Source organism: Wolffia australiana, chromosome 5, assembly GCF_029677425.1.
Source record: "Wolffia australiana isolate 7733 chromosome 5, ASM2967742v1".
Classification (NCBI taxonomy): domain Eukaryota; kingdom Viridiplantae; phylum Streptophyta; class Magnoliopsida; order Alismatales; family Araceae; genus Wolffia; species Wolffia australiana.
In genome coordinates this window covers 19,874,443-19,891,770 of record NC_135839.1, presented here as the reverse complement: position 1 = coordinate 19,891,770, position 17,328 = coordinate 19,874,443, and the positions used below count along the sequence as shown (strand labels likewise).

The following is a 17,328-nucleotide window of genomic DNA, read 5'->3' as shown; positions in this document are numbered from 1 at the left end:
TCGGAATGACATGCCGGAAGGAGATCGGATGAAAAATCGACGCGAGAGGAGCAGCGCGAAGTTTGGAGATGAAATTTCAAACCCTACTCCACTCGATCGCTGATCGCTAGAAGAGGACGAGAGGAGAGGGTCTATCAGTTCGATCTGGAGGGCGTAACCGAGCAAATTGCGTCAGATCTTGGGAGAAAATGGAACTCAGTGCCCGTTCGGGCCACCCTGTGGCGAAGATCCTGATCGCGTTAATCATTCTGAACCTCTTCGGTGGATCTCATGGTGCTGTTGTTGGTCGCCCGAAGAATGTGCAGGTCGCGCTCCGAGCGAAGTGGTCCGGTACTCCGTTCCTATTGGAAGCCGGGTAATTTTTTGCCTGACAATTATCTTTGGTAATTGGATGTTTGTTCGACGTGCGGGGATTCACCATGATCTGATTCGCCGTACTTGCATCGCATTCTCTATTTATCCAATTTTCAAATCTCGAGCAAGTTCAGTTATGGCGCGTGCCTAATGGTGTAATCTGTGAACATTACTTGTACAATTGTCGATATTTTTTATTTTTCTCTTTTTTCGTGGTATTGGAGATAATCGATCTTGATATTCGATCGCGACGGCAAATCTTTGCCGCCAAGACTTGGCAAATAGTCAATGACATCTTTATTTTTTTGTTTTTGGAAGTTGGAAAGAAGAATTGAAGTTGACAAATGTTTGCTTATGGCGAGAGTTATCTATAGTTTACCAAAGGTTTAAATGTTTGTCTCTAGTAGGGGGGAGAACGACGATCAATATTTGACATGAAGAAAAGTTCTCTTTACTTATCCTTTCGGTGTGCCCCTTCGTTCGATCCTAGCATGACTTGTTGGTTTTTTTCCCTCAATTTGTGCAGAGAGCTACTATCTAGAGAATCTGAGGAGCTGCTTTGGGAGTTCATTGAGATTTGGCTGAAATCTAGTGATAATTCTGACATTTCCACAGCAAAGTCTTGCATACAAACTGTTGTCAGGCATGGACGCTCTCTTTTGAGTGATCATTTGGGATCCATTTTTGAAATTTCCCTGAAAATAAGGTCTGCATCACCAAGACTAGCACTCTATCGTCAGTTAGCGCGAGATTCGGTGGGCTCCAAGTCATGGCCTGAACACAGTCAGGACGTTCTGGAGAAGGGCTTTAGCAAACTCAGTTCAGATCAATTCTCGAGTCTTAACCCAAGAAGCCCGAGGGGACACTGCTGCTGGGTGGATACTGGTAGTTCAATACTGTTCAACATTTCAGAACTTCATTCTTGGCTTGGGGATTCAGCTGAATCGTAAGTCGAGATACATTAGGGGTTATAAGAATTTTTTTTAAACTTTATTTCCCTCTAAATTTTTTTCCCTTGTTTGCATCTTACAGATTCAAAACATCCTCAATTAGCCCCGAATTATTGGATTTTGACCATGTTTATCATGAGTCAAACATCTCTAGTCCTATTGCAATACTTTATGGTGCATTAGGGACGGACTGCTTTAAGCTTCTTCATCAGTTTCTTGTTGACGAGGCAAAGAAGGTAGTTCAATTGGAATATCTGTTACCTTCTGATTCAGCATCTCTGGTTGTGCATTATCATTAGAAGAGAGTCTTTTATGAGCCTTTTTGGTTCATTTCACTGATTAATTGGAGTTGGTCGAGTGAATAAATTTGATTCTACTTTCTTTGAAATTTTTTTATGTGGGTCGGTCGAACGAGCCAACCCTACAGGGGCCCACAAATTATGTCGGCCATATGTCTTGATAGCCATACAGCACCCGCCAACAAAGGACGGGAGTGGCACATTTAGCCAACCGACCCTTTTTTTATTTTCTTAGTTATCGTGGTGCACTGTGCACGATTTGGTTTTTATCTTTTACCACTTTAAAAAAGTGATTTATCATATTAGACGTCATATTCATTAACTGTGCTCAATAATGGCTGTTTAGTACATTAGATGGACTCTTATTTTAACTTAGATTACAAAATTTGAGCACTCCAAAATCACATATTTTCATGCTGTAATGAAAATTTTATCCTATTGGACATAATAACCATACAGTTTGTTCTAATTGTAGTTCATAATCTGGTTTCCTGACAGATTTTACGAGGAGAGTAGAGACGCTGCCGTAACTGGTTGATTTTGAGTAGAATCAGACCTTTTTAAAGCACCATCTTTAAATCATTTTAACTACGTCAGTTCGTGGATAGAGTGACAGCAAAAAAGGTCAACCTTTTGTCTGCGATGAAGTCAAGCTAATTATTTTCTAGAAACTGCCATTTCACTTCAACGGCTTGTTTTCATAAACCCACATTTTATGGTAGGAAATTTTCTGAGAAAAAAATTATCGGAATATTTCATATTTTGTTTCTTCTTCGCTGTCCGGTCTGTGAAACAAAACCCAATTAAATCGGCTTTTTGGTAGCCACTATGAATCTTGTATGCTTGCTGTTTTTTTGGTTTATCATCATTTTTCTTGATGCTAATGAAATTCATTTAATAAATTAAAGGGAAAAGTCAGATATGTCCTTAGACCTGTTTTGCCTTCTGGATGTGAAGCTGAAGCCACTGAATGCAGCGCCTTTGGTTCATCAGATGCTCTAAACTTAGGTGGTTATGGAGTGGAGCTTGCTTTAAAAAATATGGAGTACAAAGCAATGGACGACAATAAGGTTGGGAAAGGTAAGCAATTCCGTAGTCATATTTTCCACTTTTATGGCCTGGCTCCAGGATCTCCATCGTTTAGCCAGTCAATTGTACTGTGTGGTGGTTTTGGGTTTTCTGTTTGCTAATACTTGTGCCTTACAAGTTAATTGAGCATTTCCATGCTCTAATGGCAAAGTTTATCATCTTCCAGACCTGAAAATCGTTTTGAAAATCATAGATTGATAAACAGCTTCTATAACCTATGACGATTAGAAAATTCTACCAACATGTCATGGTTCTTACAGAAAGTTAAGCCATGACCAGCAGTCCCAGAGAAGCCACTCACACCATTGGCAAGGCTTTTCGAAGGAGAAGCGCAACAAATAGGTGTTCAAACACTGGTTGACGTGTTCTGGTTTTCCATGTCTCTGGACAGAAGACAGGGCTTTCTTGTAGCCATATGTCTTGCAGCATGGAGATTTTGCTCAAGAAGTCGATTAATAATATCTTTTTTCCGAATAAGATTTTGCTCAATTACCCAACCCACCCGACCCCACCCACCCCTGGTGAACATAGTGGTCTGCACATTGTTTCCCATGATAAGAGGGCCATCCCCCACCATTCTCCAACCATGAAATTTTCATAGAAATCTTCTCATCATACTTTCCAAGCGCTTGCTGATCCCACTAGGGATTTCGTCACGAAGAGGTAAAAGATGGGTATTGCTCAGAGTACGTGTCTCAGCAACACCAATCATCGCCCTTTTGACGGCACTCTGTCTTGCCATCCCTCTAAATTACGCTCTACCTTATCCAGTACTGGTTGCCGATCTGAGTTCCTGATACAACCTCCCTCAATGGCAGACCCAAAATTTCATGGGTAGTGTACCACTTGGCGTTCCCAAGGCTAGATAACATTGGTCTTCCTCTTGTTGCTATAGCACACAGCCAACGTCGGGTGACTTGGTACTGTTAATGTGTAGTCCTGAACAATCCACGGGCAGGTCCAGAAATATGGATAGGTTCTTGGCCTCCTCTGTTGAACCCTCCATGATAAATGTTGTATCATCCACATATTATAGTAGAGGGATACCCACTGGGAAACTAGGGGTCCAAAATCCCTTCAGTAGTTTGTTGGAGCAGGCCCATGTTGTGCTTATGGCAAGGGCATCCGTGGCCAAGATAAAGTGCAGCGGTGCCAGAGGGTAAACTTGTCTGACCCCTTGTTGTGGCTGGATCCAGCACCCTTCAGGGTGCCTATTCACCAGAACTAGAAAAGAGTGAGATGTAATACATCTTTTAGTCCACCCCATCCATTCCGTTGGAAAACCTCGACACTGCTAATATGCCCATCGTAAGTCCCAGTCAAGGCAGTCCTACATGTCCAGTCAAGGCAGTCCCAGTCAAGGCAATCCATCTTCTACATAAACCCTTTTCCTTTGTTCTTTTCCACACTGTCAAAATTTCTGATGCGACAACTGCACCATCAATTAGCTGTCATCCTGGAATAAAAGTGTGGAAAGGTCCTCCTACCAAGTTGCCGAGCACCTCATTAAGTTTGTTGGTCAAGACCTTGGCCATGATAAGATAAATAGAGTTGGACAGTGCAATACGTTGAAAATCCCCACTCTAGTGGCTCCTTGAGATTTTGGTAGCAACACCAAATAAATATAGTTTATTCTTTCTGTTAAACAGGGCCTTCTATTGTATCTTTTATTTTACTGTTTAAGTGACCTGTTTATGTGAATTAAGTCACTTAAACTCGGGCCGGCCCGGGGCCCAGTCTCGGGCCATCTCCAGGCCCAGGCCCGGGCCCAAGCCCACAATGTAAGCCACTTAAAGTCATGGATATTTGAACCCAGACTTTGAGCACGAGCTTGAAGTCGTCTTTTTTATTTCTGAAACCTTAAATGTGGAGGCTAGCTGCTGGTCTACCCTTCTCCAGCAGAGCTGACACTTTCTAATGTGACTTTTCCTTCCTAAACTCCTCCATTGTGGCCATTACCTCTGTCTTGACTGTCTCCCAAAATATGTGTCAGCTCTGCTAGAGCAGAACAGATCAGCAGCCACACCATTCAGGGTTTCAAAAAGGAAAAAGACAACTTCAAATTCGTGCTCAGAGTCTGGGGTTTAAATACCCATGACTTACATTGTGGGCTTGGGTTACTATGGCGAATGCATCTATTGTCATTGATGCATAAATAAAGATACCAATTAGTAGTTATTGAATTCCCTCTATGGTTCCACATGATAAACCAGTACGAATATAACCTACATGTCCAATCGAACAATGAGCTAGAGGTTTTTTGACTTTCGTTTGGGCCATGGCGGCCAGTGCTCCTAAGATCATTGAAGCAATGCTACTGAAAAAGAAGATTTGTTGCAATGTACCTCCATAGGAACCAACAATAGAAACACGCGACATATTTGCAGAAGTAGAGATTTTAGGCGCAATAGAAAGGAATGCTGTAACCGGGGTGGGTTAACCCTCATAGATATCAGGTGCCCACATATATAGAGTCAAAAGAGATATGGAGTCCGATGGAGAGGGGGGTTTTCTTTGGGGCTCGAGAGATGAAATAGATAGGGCCCAAAAAGTGGTTAATTCGCCGCTGGGGAATTCACACAAAAAGGGGAACCATTTTTTGGTTCCTAAGGAACAATGAAACGAAATAGTGCTCTCTGAACCGAACGTGAACGTTGTTTTCCATCAGACGGCTGTTCCTGTAACTCTACTCTCAAATTGGATTATATATCCAAAAAGGTCCGTCCGCTCTCGGCCATTCCACACGCTGCCTAGCAGAGGTTCTGAGGTCACGAAGAACTGAAGTGGATTCTATCTTTTTTTTGTAGTAGGTGCCGAACCTGCTGCTCTGAGCATGAATATAATCTACATGTAGGTTATATTCGTGACCTCAGAAACTTTACAAACTTGCCCTTATAAAAAATAAGACTTTTGCTTAACCACGAGTAAACGAGGTGTTCTCAATTGGCGAAGCCTCTAAAGCCTGAGGTGATCTCAATCGGCGATGCCTCTAGGTGTTCTCAGTCGGCGAAGCCTCTAAGGTGTTCTCAATCGGCGAAGCCTCCATTGCCTTTTGGCTGAGGTGTTCTCAATCGGCGAAGCCTCCTTGGACTGAGCTGAGGAGTTATCAATTGGCGAAGCCTAAAACTCCAAGGTGTTCTCAAGCGTCGTAGCCTCTAAAGCCTAAATAGATCTCAATCGGCGATGCCTCTAGTAGGTCTCAATCGGCGAATCCTCCTGGCCTTTTAAGAGTAGATCTCAATCGGCGATGCCTAGAATCCTGCTTTTCAAAATTGTACACACTAATACTACTTTGTCTTTTTCTTAATGGTTTAAGGCCCTTTTCCAAACACATAGGGGTGTCCATCTCGACCAATAGCTCGATTATCCCTTCTTACAACTATTCTTTGTCCTCATAATTTCTGTATAAGTGTATAATACCGGGCCCAGGCCTGTAGTGGGCATAATACTTGGCCCGGGCCTGGCCTGGCCCGAGTTTAAGTGACTTAATTCACATAAACAGTGAAATAAAGGATACAATAAGGGGCTCTGTTTAACAATATGCCATAAAAAAGTTACCCGGGGCTCCTCCATTTCGTCCCTTGATGGTAGCTTGTACTTCTGCCTCTTAGAAGGGGCGCACCAGCACCCCCTGTTGTGCTGGTCTCAATCGAGTTGCTCCTCTTCCACTCCACCTTCCGTTGTGTCTATTCTCTCTGCATGAGAAGCCCTTAAAATGATCCATCAGTACTCTGCCAACAGCCTTAATAAGATCTTATCAGACCACAGTTGATGGAGCATCATGCAAACATATGACCTCTTTGGTGACATCGTCAACATTATCTTGGACTGTGAATGGATGGTTAAGGTCAATGAAATGTGAGTACATTGTCAGCTGATCTACCATCACACAGATAGCATTGGGATGTATGATGGAAGGGCCTAGCTGAAATCCTTTGTAAACCATCCCACATCTGGCCAGGGAACCAACAAGGATTCTAGCAGCGCAGCATGTGACAGAGAGCCACCTTGTGCTGCTAATATGTGGCATCCGTGAAATCCTAGATGGTATGCTTCTTTTTTTGTCAGAAGGCCCTGGATGAAAGGCCCTTGATCTAATACATAGTAATCTCATCCACATTTTGTCAGGGACCAACAAGGGTTGTAGTATGGCATCAGGTGATGGAGAATCCACCTTGATGTGCGATCCTGGATAGTACACTTCATATTGTACCAGAAGAATCTGCTGAAAAAATGCTTGTGAATTTGCAAAAGCCAGAATGATGTCACCAAGGGACACTGTGATACTCTGCCAGCACTGGATGGCCAAAGACAAGGAGGAAACAGGGAAAATCTGGATAGGGAAGGAAGGGTCACCAGTGCTCACGGTGGGACAGTTCTTCTGCGTGGCTGCTTGGTCTCCAAGTGTCAACTCACCTGGAAGGAGGTGGGGGGGGGGATAGGGTAGGGGAGCAAGGTTACGGTAAAAAAACATTTGGAGAAAGGGTTCTGGTCGTGGGAGAGAGAGGAAGGAGATGCCATCATATGCTGCTGGGCTCCCAGCGCTGGGTTCTTTTAGGGCAGACGTCGCTCCGCTTTATTTGCCTCGTCTTCCTTGGCCGGTGCAAATGGGCTCTGGCGTCTGCGATGTCTATGGGCCTGCTTCTGATAGGCCCTGAATGGGGTCCTAACAATGCTTCCCCCTTGAAGATCTTCTCTGGCAGTCACACCAGAAACGCTGTTTCACTATAAACAATCGGTACCAGCACACAGGTACTCATAAAGTGGCGTCATCTTCCGAATTTGAGGCAACAGGGGATGGTTCTTTTTTTGAAGAAAGACATGGGAGGATGCAATCCAGATTGAAGATTGCCAAAACTATGATTGCACTCCGCTTGCTGTTCGTGGATGAGGTTTGGTACATCCCACAACACCTAAAATATGATTTTACTCGGCTTTCAGTCAGAGATATTGTTTGAGACGGAAGTTTGCATGGTAGAGTACTTAGAGCAGGAAGATGAGTAATTGCCCTAGGGATTAACATTGTTGAGACTGTTATGCCAAGGGCGACAACTCTAGAGGCTCGCGATCCTGCTGTAATACTATCAGGGATGTTAGATATAAAGATTGGAAGAGATCCAGAAGGGAGAAGTAGAGAATTAGAGGGGAGGGACACTTATGATTGCCAAATCTCTTACCTTGCTAAGACATTGTTGTGTCTTATAATGGCCTTGAGCTAACCAGGCAGGTGAGCTGGTGGATGGTTTCTCGGTCATACATATACTCCGGATATTGTATCAAGTGATACTATAGTCAACAGTAGTGCCTGGTGCCATCTTTCTTGCAAATAGGGAGTGCAGCAGTACTTTAAATAAGATGGATAGCTTTGTCCATGGCACAAATGGGTGGAAAACCATGATCCCTTGGAAGAGAACCAGAAATTCTTGATGCTAATGATCTTCCGTGTACTTTGACAAGTGAGGTGTTGTAGCCCTCGATATGAGAGACAAGGGGCTTTTGCTTTGGACCCTCTTATGTGAGAGTTTGGTATTGACAAAGGGAGAGAACAAGTGATCACAAATTGTGAGGTTCTGTAACTTAAGACACTCCCCAGGTGAGCGCCTGCACCTTTTGTTGAGGAGCTGTTACCAGCGTTACATGATTGTGCAGGGCCCAGTTTGACCGTAAGAGGCAGCTCCGTGGAAATCACATGGAGATGAAGTTGTGCTGCATGCTAGAACTTTTGAGGACGTCTCATGGACAAGAGTTGATGTGAGGGTGATGCTTCATAGGCATGGTTGGGGTTGACTTTTGGAGAGGGTTAGTTTCACCTCCATGTGGGCAAGGATGGCTAGTAAGGTAGTGCTCTCTTACATGGTTGTTATGCCCTCCTCCATAAGAAGGTCATCGTTGGGAGAGATGATTGTTTCCTCTCTGGGATGTTTCCTAATTTCTCGATGCTGTTGAAACACAAGCCCTGTGATTGAGGATTTTGATATTCAGAGATGGAGAATTGGAGACGGTATGAGCTGCTTCAAATCCTCCTGTTCTTCCTGTGTAGGATGTTGAGTGTTGCATGGTTTTTCAACAGGGTGTCCATGTCCTGGCTGACCTGATGGTGCCAGGTAGACTGCTGGGGAGCCCTAAACATTTCTGGAGCTGAGGACGCCCATACATGGCTGCGCTTGCAGGGGTTGAACTCAGGATCTGGAAGAATGCCAAGCAGGCCACACTTTTTGCAACTTTTCCTTGTCCGTCTTTGCTAAGTCAATCATTTTGATCACTAGCTCAGGGGGCAGTGCATTGATGCAGGTGCTCTTCAAGATGGGGTCACAACATAGAGTAAGGCGACCAGTGATTCCAGTCGTGTAAGTGTTCAACTGTTGCTGTCTGTTTGAGGTTCAGCAAGCAACGATAAAGAATGTCTGAGTGTAGGTCAAGAAAAATCTGCTGCATTTGTAATTTGAAATGAAGTCATTCATGGAAAGGCTGGAGCTCTGCTGTACAAGAGTATCATGACATACTATGGTCTGCAAGCTTATAAGGCCACAAGTCGAAGTTTGTCTCTGGTGCAAAGGAAAGCTTGAAGGAGAATTCCACTTAGAAGAACCAATCAGTCTGATCTCTCTTGCTGAATGAGGGGATGCTGGTTGCATTAGAAGTGCGCTCTGCATGAAGGTCTGTGTTACGAATCTTCCTAAGATTTACTAGAAAGCCATGAAACATCCCAGAGAGAAAACAAAACACACACATTTCACTTCTTTAAAAGGGGTGATTGGTCAGGGAAAAGGAAGCACTATAAATAAATCCCTTTCCTCTCTAGAAAGCTAACGACCTATTCTGTCTGAATTCCCTGAGGTGCCTGTGGCTGGATGGGCGATCCTCCATCCAGAAAGGAGATCGGCTGATATGGCTCTACTCCCACTCCTCCTTTTCTCCATCCTATTCTGACCTTATCCTTCCCTTCTCATTGTTCTTCCTACTCTTCTCCTACTTGAAAGACTGATTATATTGGATCGTATTTAGTTCTTATCTGTTTTTCCCCGATTATGTTGTATATCTACAACAGCATTATATAAGTCTGTTGCCAAGGCTCTCGGTAGGTGTGTGTGGAGTCTGAGAATCCCTGTGGGGACTTAGCTGCTGGCTTATTATGGCCTTGATATCCAGAGCAATCTCTTCAAAGAAGTCCCCATGTGGTAGTAGCGGAGACTGCAGTTTCAGGACTCATGCAGATATATCAAATATGAGGGTTTAGATATCCTGTATCATGCCTGACATGGTGGGATTCATTGGGTCTTGGTCATTATTGTGAGCAAGTCTCATACAAGGATGTGAGCAAGTCACGATGAATGCAATTGCTGTGTCGGCCGTTGTAGGAATCGACCCTGGAGCATGTAGCTCTGATACCAGTTACCAGGACCCCCCGGCAGAGAATCCCAAATTCACCCATGAATACCCAAACTATGTGTATCCTCTTTGTGATGCCATGTCCCAAAAGAGGAAGGGAGATATTACAGGTCGAATAAGTTTGGCGGAGGCAAGAGGTTTGATTGAGGCAGACGGGAGATAGAGTAAGGAAGATGCTTGGGGATAAGGAGGTTACCTTCAAAGATGACAAGGGTCTCCAGTATTTGGTGATAAACTTGGTCTTTTTTAGGAAAGCCTAGGAGAGCAAGAACAAAACCAAAGCGAGAAGGAAGCAAGGACTTGGCTTTTCACTAAAGCTAACGAGACCCTGGTGTAATTACCAGGTTAGGGTACATGTAGTGGGTTAGTAGACAGGGCCGTTAGTCCAGACCCAATAACAAAGACAAGAAATATGACAACAAGAATTAACTTATGCTATCTGGCTGACAGGTTTTTAGAGAGTGTGCTCCCTCTCATGAGCCTACCAACCCAGGCCCTTTTCCTTTCTTCCCCTTTTCTCTTCTGCTTGTTGCTCCATAGCCACCATTATCCGAGTCCCACTGTTCTCATGTTTTTCCTCTTATGAGAATAGTGAACGGGAAAGGTCTTGAGATGTTTTTGTAAACCCTAGAGGGTCTGGGGGAGAAGAGAGGTTGAAGGAGAATAGAATGTAATGACATAATGAATGAGAGTTACAAGAGGGGTATATATACCCTTAAGAGATAGAATAGAGAATAGGGCTAATGGGCTTATAGAACAGGGCCCATTAGCCCATAGAGGACATGTCTCACTAACAGCCCCCCGCAAGCGAAGTGTGGATATCGTCCATACCGAGCTTGGATACTGCACGCTGCAAGAGAGGCCTGGATAGGCCCTTGGTAAGCACATCAGCAGCTTGATCAGAGGAAGCAACAAAATCAAGGTCAAAGATGCCCTCGTCAACCCGCTCCTTGAAGAAGTAGCGGTCACGTTCCATGTGCTTGATCTTTCCCTGCTGGCCCGGATTCTTGGCCAGTGCAATTGCCGACTTGTTGTCACAGAAGAAGTGAATTGGGCTGGCATACTCAACCCGTAGGTCATGGAGTATCCCATAGATCCACTGAGCCTCCGAGGCCCCATCAGCAAGCGCTCGGTACTCGGCCGGCACTAGAGCGGGACACTTTGTCCTGCTTGCTGCTTTTCAACTAACCAGGCTGCGAAGGCGAAGGTGCAGTACCCGGTCGTGGGCGATAATCAACAAGGACCCCGAAGTCTGCATCGGTGTAGACCTTCACCGTCGGTCCGAGCTGCAAGGAAAGAGTACACCCTTCCTGGACAGCCCTTCAGATCGCAAGTACCCGAGTGACCGCCTGGCGATGAATGGCATGTGGATCATGCATGAACTGGCTCAGGAGGTTGTGGCGGCTGATGTCGGGCGAGTGTGCGTCAAGTAGATCAATTTTCCCACAATCTGCTGGTACTCATAGTGATCCACTGGAGGCGAGTCCTCCCCTTCCCCAATTTTACGTTAGGGTCGAGGAGTGCTGGCTGGCGCGCACTCCGTCATGCGGTCAAAGTCAACAAGTCCATGCAGTACTTCTGCTGGGAGGCGAAGATACCCCAAGGAGTAAGCAACTTCAAGGCCAAGGAAGTACGAAGTTGGCCCAAGGCCTTGATCTCGAACTCGTTAGCCAAAGCGGCAGCAAGACGTGTAGTTTCGACCATATCAGACCCCGTCAGCAGCATTTCATCCACATAGACAGCAAGAATGGAGACACCACCGGACGAATGCCGGAAAAACATGGTGGCATCCCTATTACTCTGGGTGTATCCTCAGCCTTCATGACAGAGGCGGCGGCGAACCACATCCGTGGGGACTGTTTCAGTCCATAGATAGACTTACGCGGTCGACAGGCGGTGCCCGGCAGGCGAGAGGATAGCCGGAGGCTGCTGCATGTAGACCTCTTCAGTCAGATCCCGTGCAGGAAGGCGTTCTTCACATCGAACTGTCGAATTACCCACTGGAAGTGAGCCGCCAATGCCAAGAGAAGACGGATAGTCTCCATCTTCGCCACCGGAGAAAAGGTCTCGAAGTAGTCGACGCCATAAGCTTGGGTGAACCCCCGAGCCACAAGTCGAGATTTGTGACGCTCGAGTGTCCCATCTGCATGGTGCTTCTTAGCGTGGACCCACTTGCACCCCACCGCCTTCTTTCCAAGAGGAAGAGGGCGATATCCCAGGTACGATTCTTGAGCAAGGACTGCATCTCCTCGTCCATCGCCGCTTTCCAATGAGGAAGCGATAGCATCGGTGATGCGGCGAGGATGGGATCGATTCGATGCGGGAAAGAAACAGCCGGTAGGGGTACTCAACCGTGCGAGAGATACATAATGAGACATGGGATAAAGAAGTGCGGGTGCACTTGCGAACCCCTTTGCGAAGGGCGATGGGCCAGCCAAGATGATCATCGTTGCCATCGGAGGAAGGAGGTCCATCGCCGGAAGAAGAGGGAGCGGAAGCCTGAGTAGGAGGAAAATCAGGAGAACAGTCATGAAAAGAATCCTCGTCGGGAGTCGGCAATGACTCGCCGAGAGGAGTGGAAGTGTCAACCATCGGAGAGGAAGAGGCCTCAGGAGGAGACCAAGAGGGAGCGACATCGAAGTCGGGAATAGGAGGTGCTGGAAGAACCTCAAGAGATGACGAAGAGGGGACTGGAGGGTCAAAGGAAGATAGATCATGAGACGATGACACGGTCGGAGCAGTGGGCTCCGCGGACGGAACCGGTTCCAAGTGAGGAACCGAAGGATCCTCATCCAATGGAAGGCGGGGTGAGGAAGAATAATCTCCAAAGTAGGGCTCGTACTCAGCAAAGGTAACATTCGCCGAAACGAAGAACCGCCTGGAAGGCGGATGATAGCACCGGTACCCTTTTTGGAGAGTCGAGTACCCCACAAACACACACCGTAGAGCTTTAGCATCCAGCTTCGTCAAGGTCAGTGAAGTATCGTGGACGTACGCCGTGCATCCGAATACCCGTGGAAGAAGGCCGGTCTTCAATGGAACCCCCGGGAACGCCGCACCGAGACGGTCAAGAGGCGTAGCAAAGTCGAGGGATTGGGATGGGAGGCGATTGATGAGATGGGTGCTCGTCAAAATCGCCTCACCCCAATATGTCCACGGAACCGTATAATTCTCCAAGAGTGTCCGAGCGGTCGAGGTCACATAGCCGATCCGCCTTTCTGCCATACCGTTCTGCTCCGGTGTAGCAACACATGAGGACTCATGCAAGATCCCTCTTTCCGCAAAGAACGCATCGAGGTCGGCATTGAAGAAGTCACGGGCATTGTCCGACCGGAAGCGCTGAATGCCACGGCCAAACTGGGTCTGGATCATGGCACAAAAATGTCGGACAGACCCTGACACATCGGACTTGGCCCGAAGTAGATACGTCCACGTGCACCGGGTGGCCTCGTCAACAAAAATCAGAAAGTACCGATGACCCTGCAGGCTCGGTTTGGGGGCCGGTCCCCAGACATCGCTGTGAATGCGGAGGAGTGGCGTCGAGGTATGAGACTGAGATGAGGGAAAACGACCGGCGGTGTTTAGCCAACTGACAAGCCTCACACACAATAGTCTTCGGGTCCAAACCCACAAACAAAGTCGGAAACAAACGCTTTAAAATAGCAAATGACGGATGCCCGAGGCGCTGATGCGTCAGATGTAGTCGACCCCTCCGCTGCTCATCGGCCGGCCGAAGACTGGGCTGCACCCGGAAGCACTGCGAGGTCCCCCCATCGTCCAGCAGCAGCAACCCGTGCTCGCGTCTAATCGGTGTAGTTCTCCCCACCTTGTTAGACAGAGACATTCCGTCAGGTGTCAGGTGAAAAGAACAAGACACAGAATCAACAAGACGCTGAGGGGACATCAAAATGGCTCGCAGCAACGGAACATGCAGAACCCCTTGAACCACTCCCAGACCATCGATGTAGACGGCCCCAATACGCGCCACGGGGAGACGTCCACCACCCGCAGTAAGGACAGTGCGGCCCCACCATGTCGCCAAATGCGAGACAAACCGGTGGTTGAAGGGGTCATATGTTCCGTTGCCCCAGTCAATTACCCAAGTCGTATCCGCAACCAGGGGAGCCGTAAAGGCGGTATGACCACAGTACCACTCCGTAGTGGGTAGGATAGAGCACGCACCAAAGAAAGACGAGGAGGGCACCGAGGTGGATGTCTGAAGAGCAGAGAGCTGGGACGTGAGCCGAGCAAGCTCGGCCTGCACACGGTCAAACTGTTCTGCCGTAACATGCTGAGAAGCGCCGGAAGTAGACTGAGCAAGCAAAGCCGACTCTTTCTTCTTCTTCTGTTCAGCGAAGTACTTCCGACAGCGGGATTCCACATGACCAATCTTGCTGCAGTAGGAACAGACCGGGGCAGCGCCTTCCTGGGTCGATGCAGGGGTGGAGGAGGGCCGAGAGAGGAGGGCCGTCGAGTCCCGTGGATCCTCGGAAGCTTGACGGCCAAACTTCAGGATATGACTCTCCTCTTCTTGAAGCTCTTTCACCAGCTCGGAAATGGTGGGTAGACCCTCCGTGCGGTACATGGCAGCGCGTCGGATGTGCTCATATTCTCGATTCAGCCCCCTGATGAAGCCCAGCAAGCGAAGACGTAGCGTATGTTGATACATTAGGCTGGAGGTGTCCGGAGGGAGGTAGTGATCAACCTCATCCCAGATGCGTTTGTGGGCCAGGGCATACTCCATAATGGACATGGATCCCTGGCGGAGGGAATATGCCTGGTCCACTAAGTCAAGGAGACGCCAATTGTCCCCATCTTTGCCGCATAAAGAGGTTTGCTTGATCCCAAAACCCTTGACCGTGGCCTGGTGAGGAAATGTGTCTGCAAAGTCCGGGTAAGGGTGTGAAGGCGAAGCCAATTTAAGATAAAGTGCTCCTCCGCATCCCAGGCAGCATAGTGAGGTGGGAGGTCGAAGAGCTGGAGCCGTGCAATGCTTGAAGAGTTGTCGAGCTCTTAGCGTGGACTCGTGAGCGGCTCCATTTCAGAACATTGGGCCCAGAAAGGCGCCCGCGTCGGGTGGATGCGGTGGGGATTAACCACTTTATGGGAAGCGGTTTTCGAGGAAGTCGGCGTCAGAGAATTCGTCGGCCGTGATGGTGGCAGCAGACTTGTCATCAGCCATGGCTTGGACAGACGGCTTCGACACACAGCAGACGGCTCACTGGGCAGTCGACGACACCAGATCTTCACCAGATCTTCAGCAGAGCCGTGCAATGCTCGGGATGTCGCGGTCAGGTGGCGGGGGTCGAGGGGGCAGCGCCCCCCGCGGGGTTCGGGGCGGAGCCCCGAAACCTAGACGAAATCGGAGAAGCCGCGCCACGAAATCTAGACGAAATCGCAGAAGCAAATTGTTAGTCTGTGCGCTGCGGGCGCGCGCGGCGGCGGCAGCGGGCTGCTAGCTGGGCAAACGGCGGCCTGCGGGCGTAATGCACAGCAGATGGATGCACAGCAGAGGTCGGACGGCTGGCCGCGCGGACTGCTGGCTGCGGGCGGACGGTTGCGCGGACGGCTGCCTGCGGGCGGACGGCGTCGCGAACGGCTGGCCGTGCGAACTACTGCTGTCTGCGGGCGGGCGGCTGCCTGTGGCGGACGTCCCGCGGACTGTTGCCTGCGCGGGCAGGCCTGCGCCGAAGTTGCGCGCGCGGACTGCTGTCTGCGGGCGGACGGCGCGCGGACTGTTGCCTGCGGGCGGCGGCCGCGAAGCTGGCGCGCGCGGACTGCTGTCTGTGGGCGGATGGCAAGGCGCGGCCAACAGCAGCTGCGCGCGACGCGGCGGCGCGCGCGCGGCTTCAGCGGTGCGCGCGGCTAGGGCTGCACACGCGGCTAGGGCTGCGCGAACTGCTACCTGCGGGCGGCGGTCTGTGTGCGGCTAGGGCTGCACACAGGCTGGAAGGCGAACACGACTAGAGTCGTGTACCCAGAGGATGATGTCAAGTCCTCCACTAGGATCAAGAGCTTGAGCTCTGATACCATGTAAACCCTAGAGGGTCTGGGGGAGAAGAGAGGTTGAAGGAGAATAGAATGTAATGACATAATGAATGAGAGTTACAAGAGGGGTATATATACCCTTAAGAGATAGAATAGAGAATAGGGCTAATGGGCTTATAGAACAGGGCCCATTAGCCCATAGAGGACATGTCTCACTAACAGTTTTAGTTAGAAATTTACTGTTTCTTTCTATGAAAAACTGAAGGCTAGCGGAAATTTAAAATTTTGAAAGATCAATGTTATTTACTCTTGTCTTTCCACTTCGACATGCCTGATTCTTTTAAATTAATGGGTCATTGTTTATATTTTTAGGTGCAACTCTGGAAGATTCCCAGACGGAAGATCTTAGCCAAGAAATTCGTGGCTTTATTTTCTCCAAATTATTGGTTAGTTGATCCATGCCCTGTGATTTGATCTAGCTTCCAGTGATCTGACGAGAATCTTCTATTTATGATTACTCCAACATTGGTGTCGGATGTGTAGGAACGCAAGCCTGAGGTGGCCTCGGAAATAATGGCTTTTAGAGATTATTTGTTGTCAACTTCGGTATCAGATTCTCTTGAAGTTTGGGAACTCAAAGGTAACCTGTGAGAGGCACGGTATTGGCAGCTTCTATCATTGCCTTATGCATTTTCACTTTGTTGCCAATCTTACTCTATTTGTTTGACCCGTGCTTCTACCGGGTCAGAAGAATCCTTTGCATACGTTCTACCTGATAATTCATGCTATTCATCTTTACGTAGATTTGGGACATCAGACAGTTCAAAGGATTTTACACGGTTCAGATCCGTTGCAGTCAATGCTTGAGATAAACCAAAATTTTCCCAGTGTTGTTTCTTCATTGTCTCGTACGAAGGTAGTCTTTCTGCTGTTTGAAGGCAATTCGTTCTCTTTTCTTCTGTTCCTGTAAGGTTCTAAAATCGTTTTTGGTTTAATTTTTTCAGGCCAACAGTTCGATTAGAGAGGAAATTATTGCAAATCAACAAATGGTTCCTCCTGGAAGATCGTTGATGGCTATCAACAGTGCTTTAATCAATCTTGACGACATCGATCTTTATGTGTAATGCCCTTTGAACAACACTGTCCAATCCATTGGGGGGGCGACCTTAGACCTAATTTTCTGCCGTTTATTTTTAAATATATCTCAAGCCACACCATAAATGCTCTTATCATATCACGTACTGCCTCTTTTTTTCTTC

At 47.8% G+C, this 17,328-nt stretch overlaps 1 protein-coding gene, 1 long non-coding RNA gene and 1 other non-coding gene across 6 annotated transcripts in view; 1 reads left to right on the top strand and 2 right to left on the bottom strand.

The window, feature by feature from the left end:
* Positions 1–17,328, top strand: part of EBS1 (EMS-MUTAGENIZED BRI1 SUPPRESSOR 1) — a 51,399-nt gene continuing 34,071 nt past the window's right edge. For 3 of the 4 annotated variants that reach the window (XR_013581619.1, XM_078576010.1, XM_078576008.1), the window contains exons 1-8: positions 1–355; positions 881–1,300; positions 1,387–1,540; positions 2,512–2,683; positions 16,442–16,515; positions 16,613–16,709; positions 16,873–16,985; positions 17,074–17,189. Coding sequence is in view for 3 of the 4 variants with exons in the window: in XM_078576010.1 (XP_078432136.1) it covers positions 189–355; positions 881–1,300; positions 1,387–1,540; positions 2,512–2,683; positions 16,442–16,515; positions 16,613–16,709; positions 16,873–16,985; positions 17,074–17,189 (1,313 nt within the window). In the remaining variant the exon portion in view is untranslated. Of the gene's footprint in view, positions 356–880; positions 1,301–1,386; positions 1,541–2,210; positions 2,228–2,511; positions 2,684–16,441; positions 16,516–16,612; positions 16,710–16,872; positions 16,986–17,073; positions 17,190–17,328 lie in introns of those variants that run through there. The other variant, XM_078576011.1, reaches the window with a different exon arrangement.
* On the bottom strand, positions 1,700–1,826 carry LOC144703991 (U11 spliceosomal RNA). Its single transcript, XR_013581691.1, has one exon. It is a non-coding gene; the product is annotated as a U11 spliceosomal RNA (small nuclear RNA).
* On the bottom strand, positions 13,724–14,634 carry LOC144703136 (uncharacterized). Its single transcript, XR_013581482.1, has 2 exons — positions 14,264–14,634; positions 13,724–13,907 (listed from the first exon to the last, which is right to left on the bottom strand). It is a non-coding gene; the product is annotated as an uncharacterized LOC144703136 (long non-coding RNA).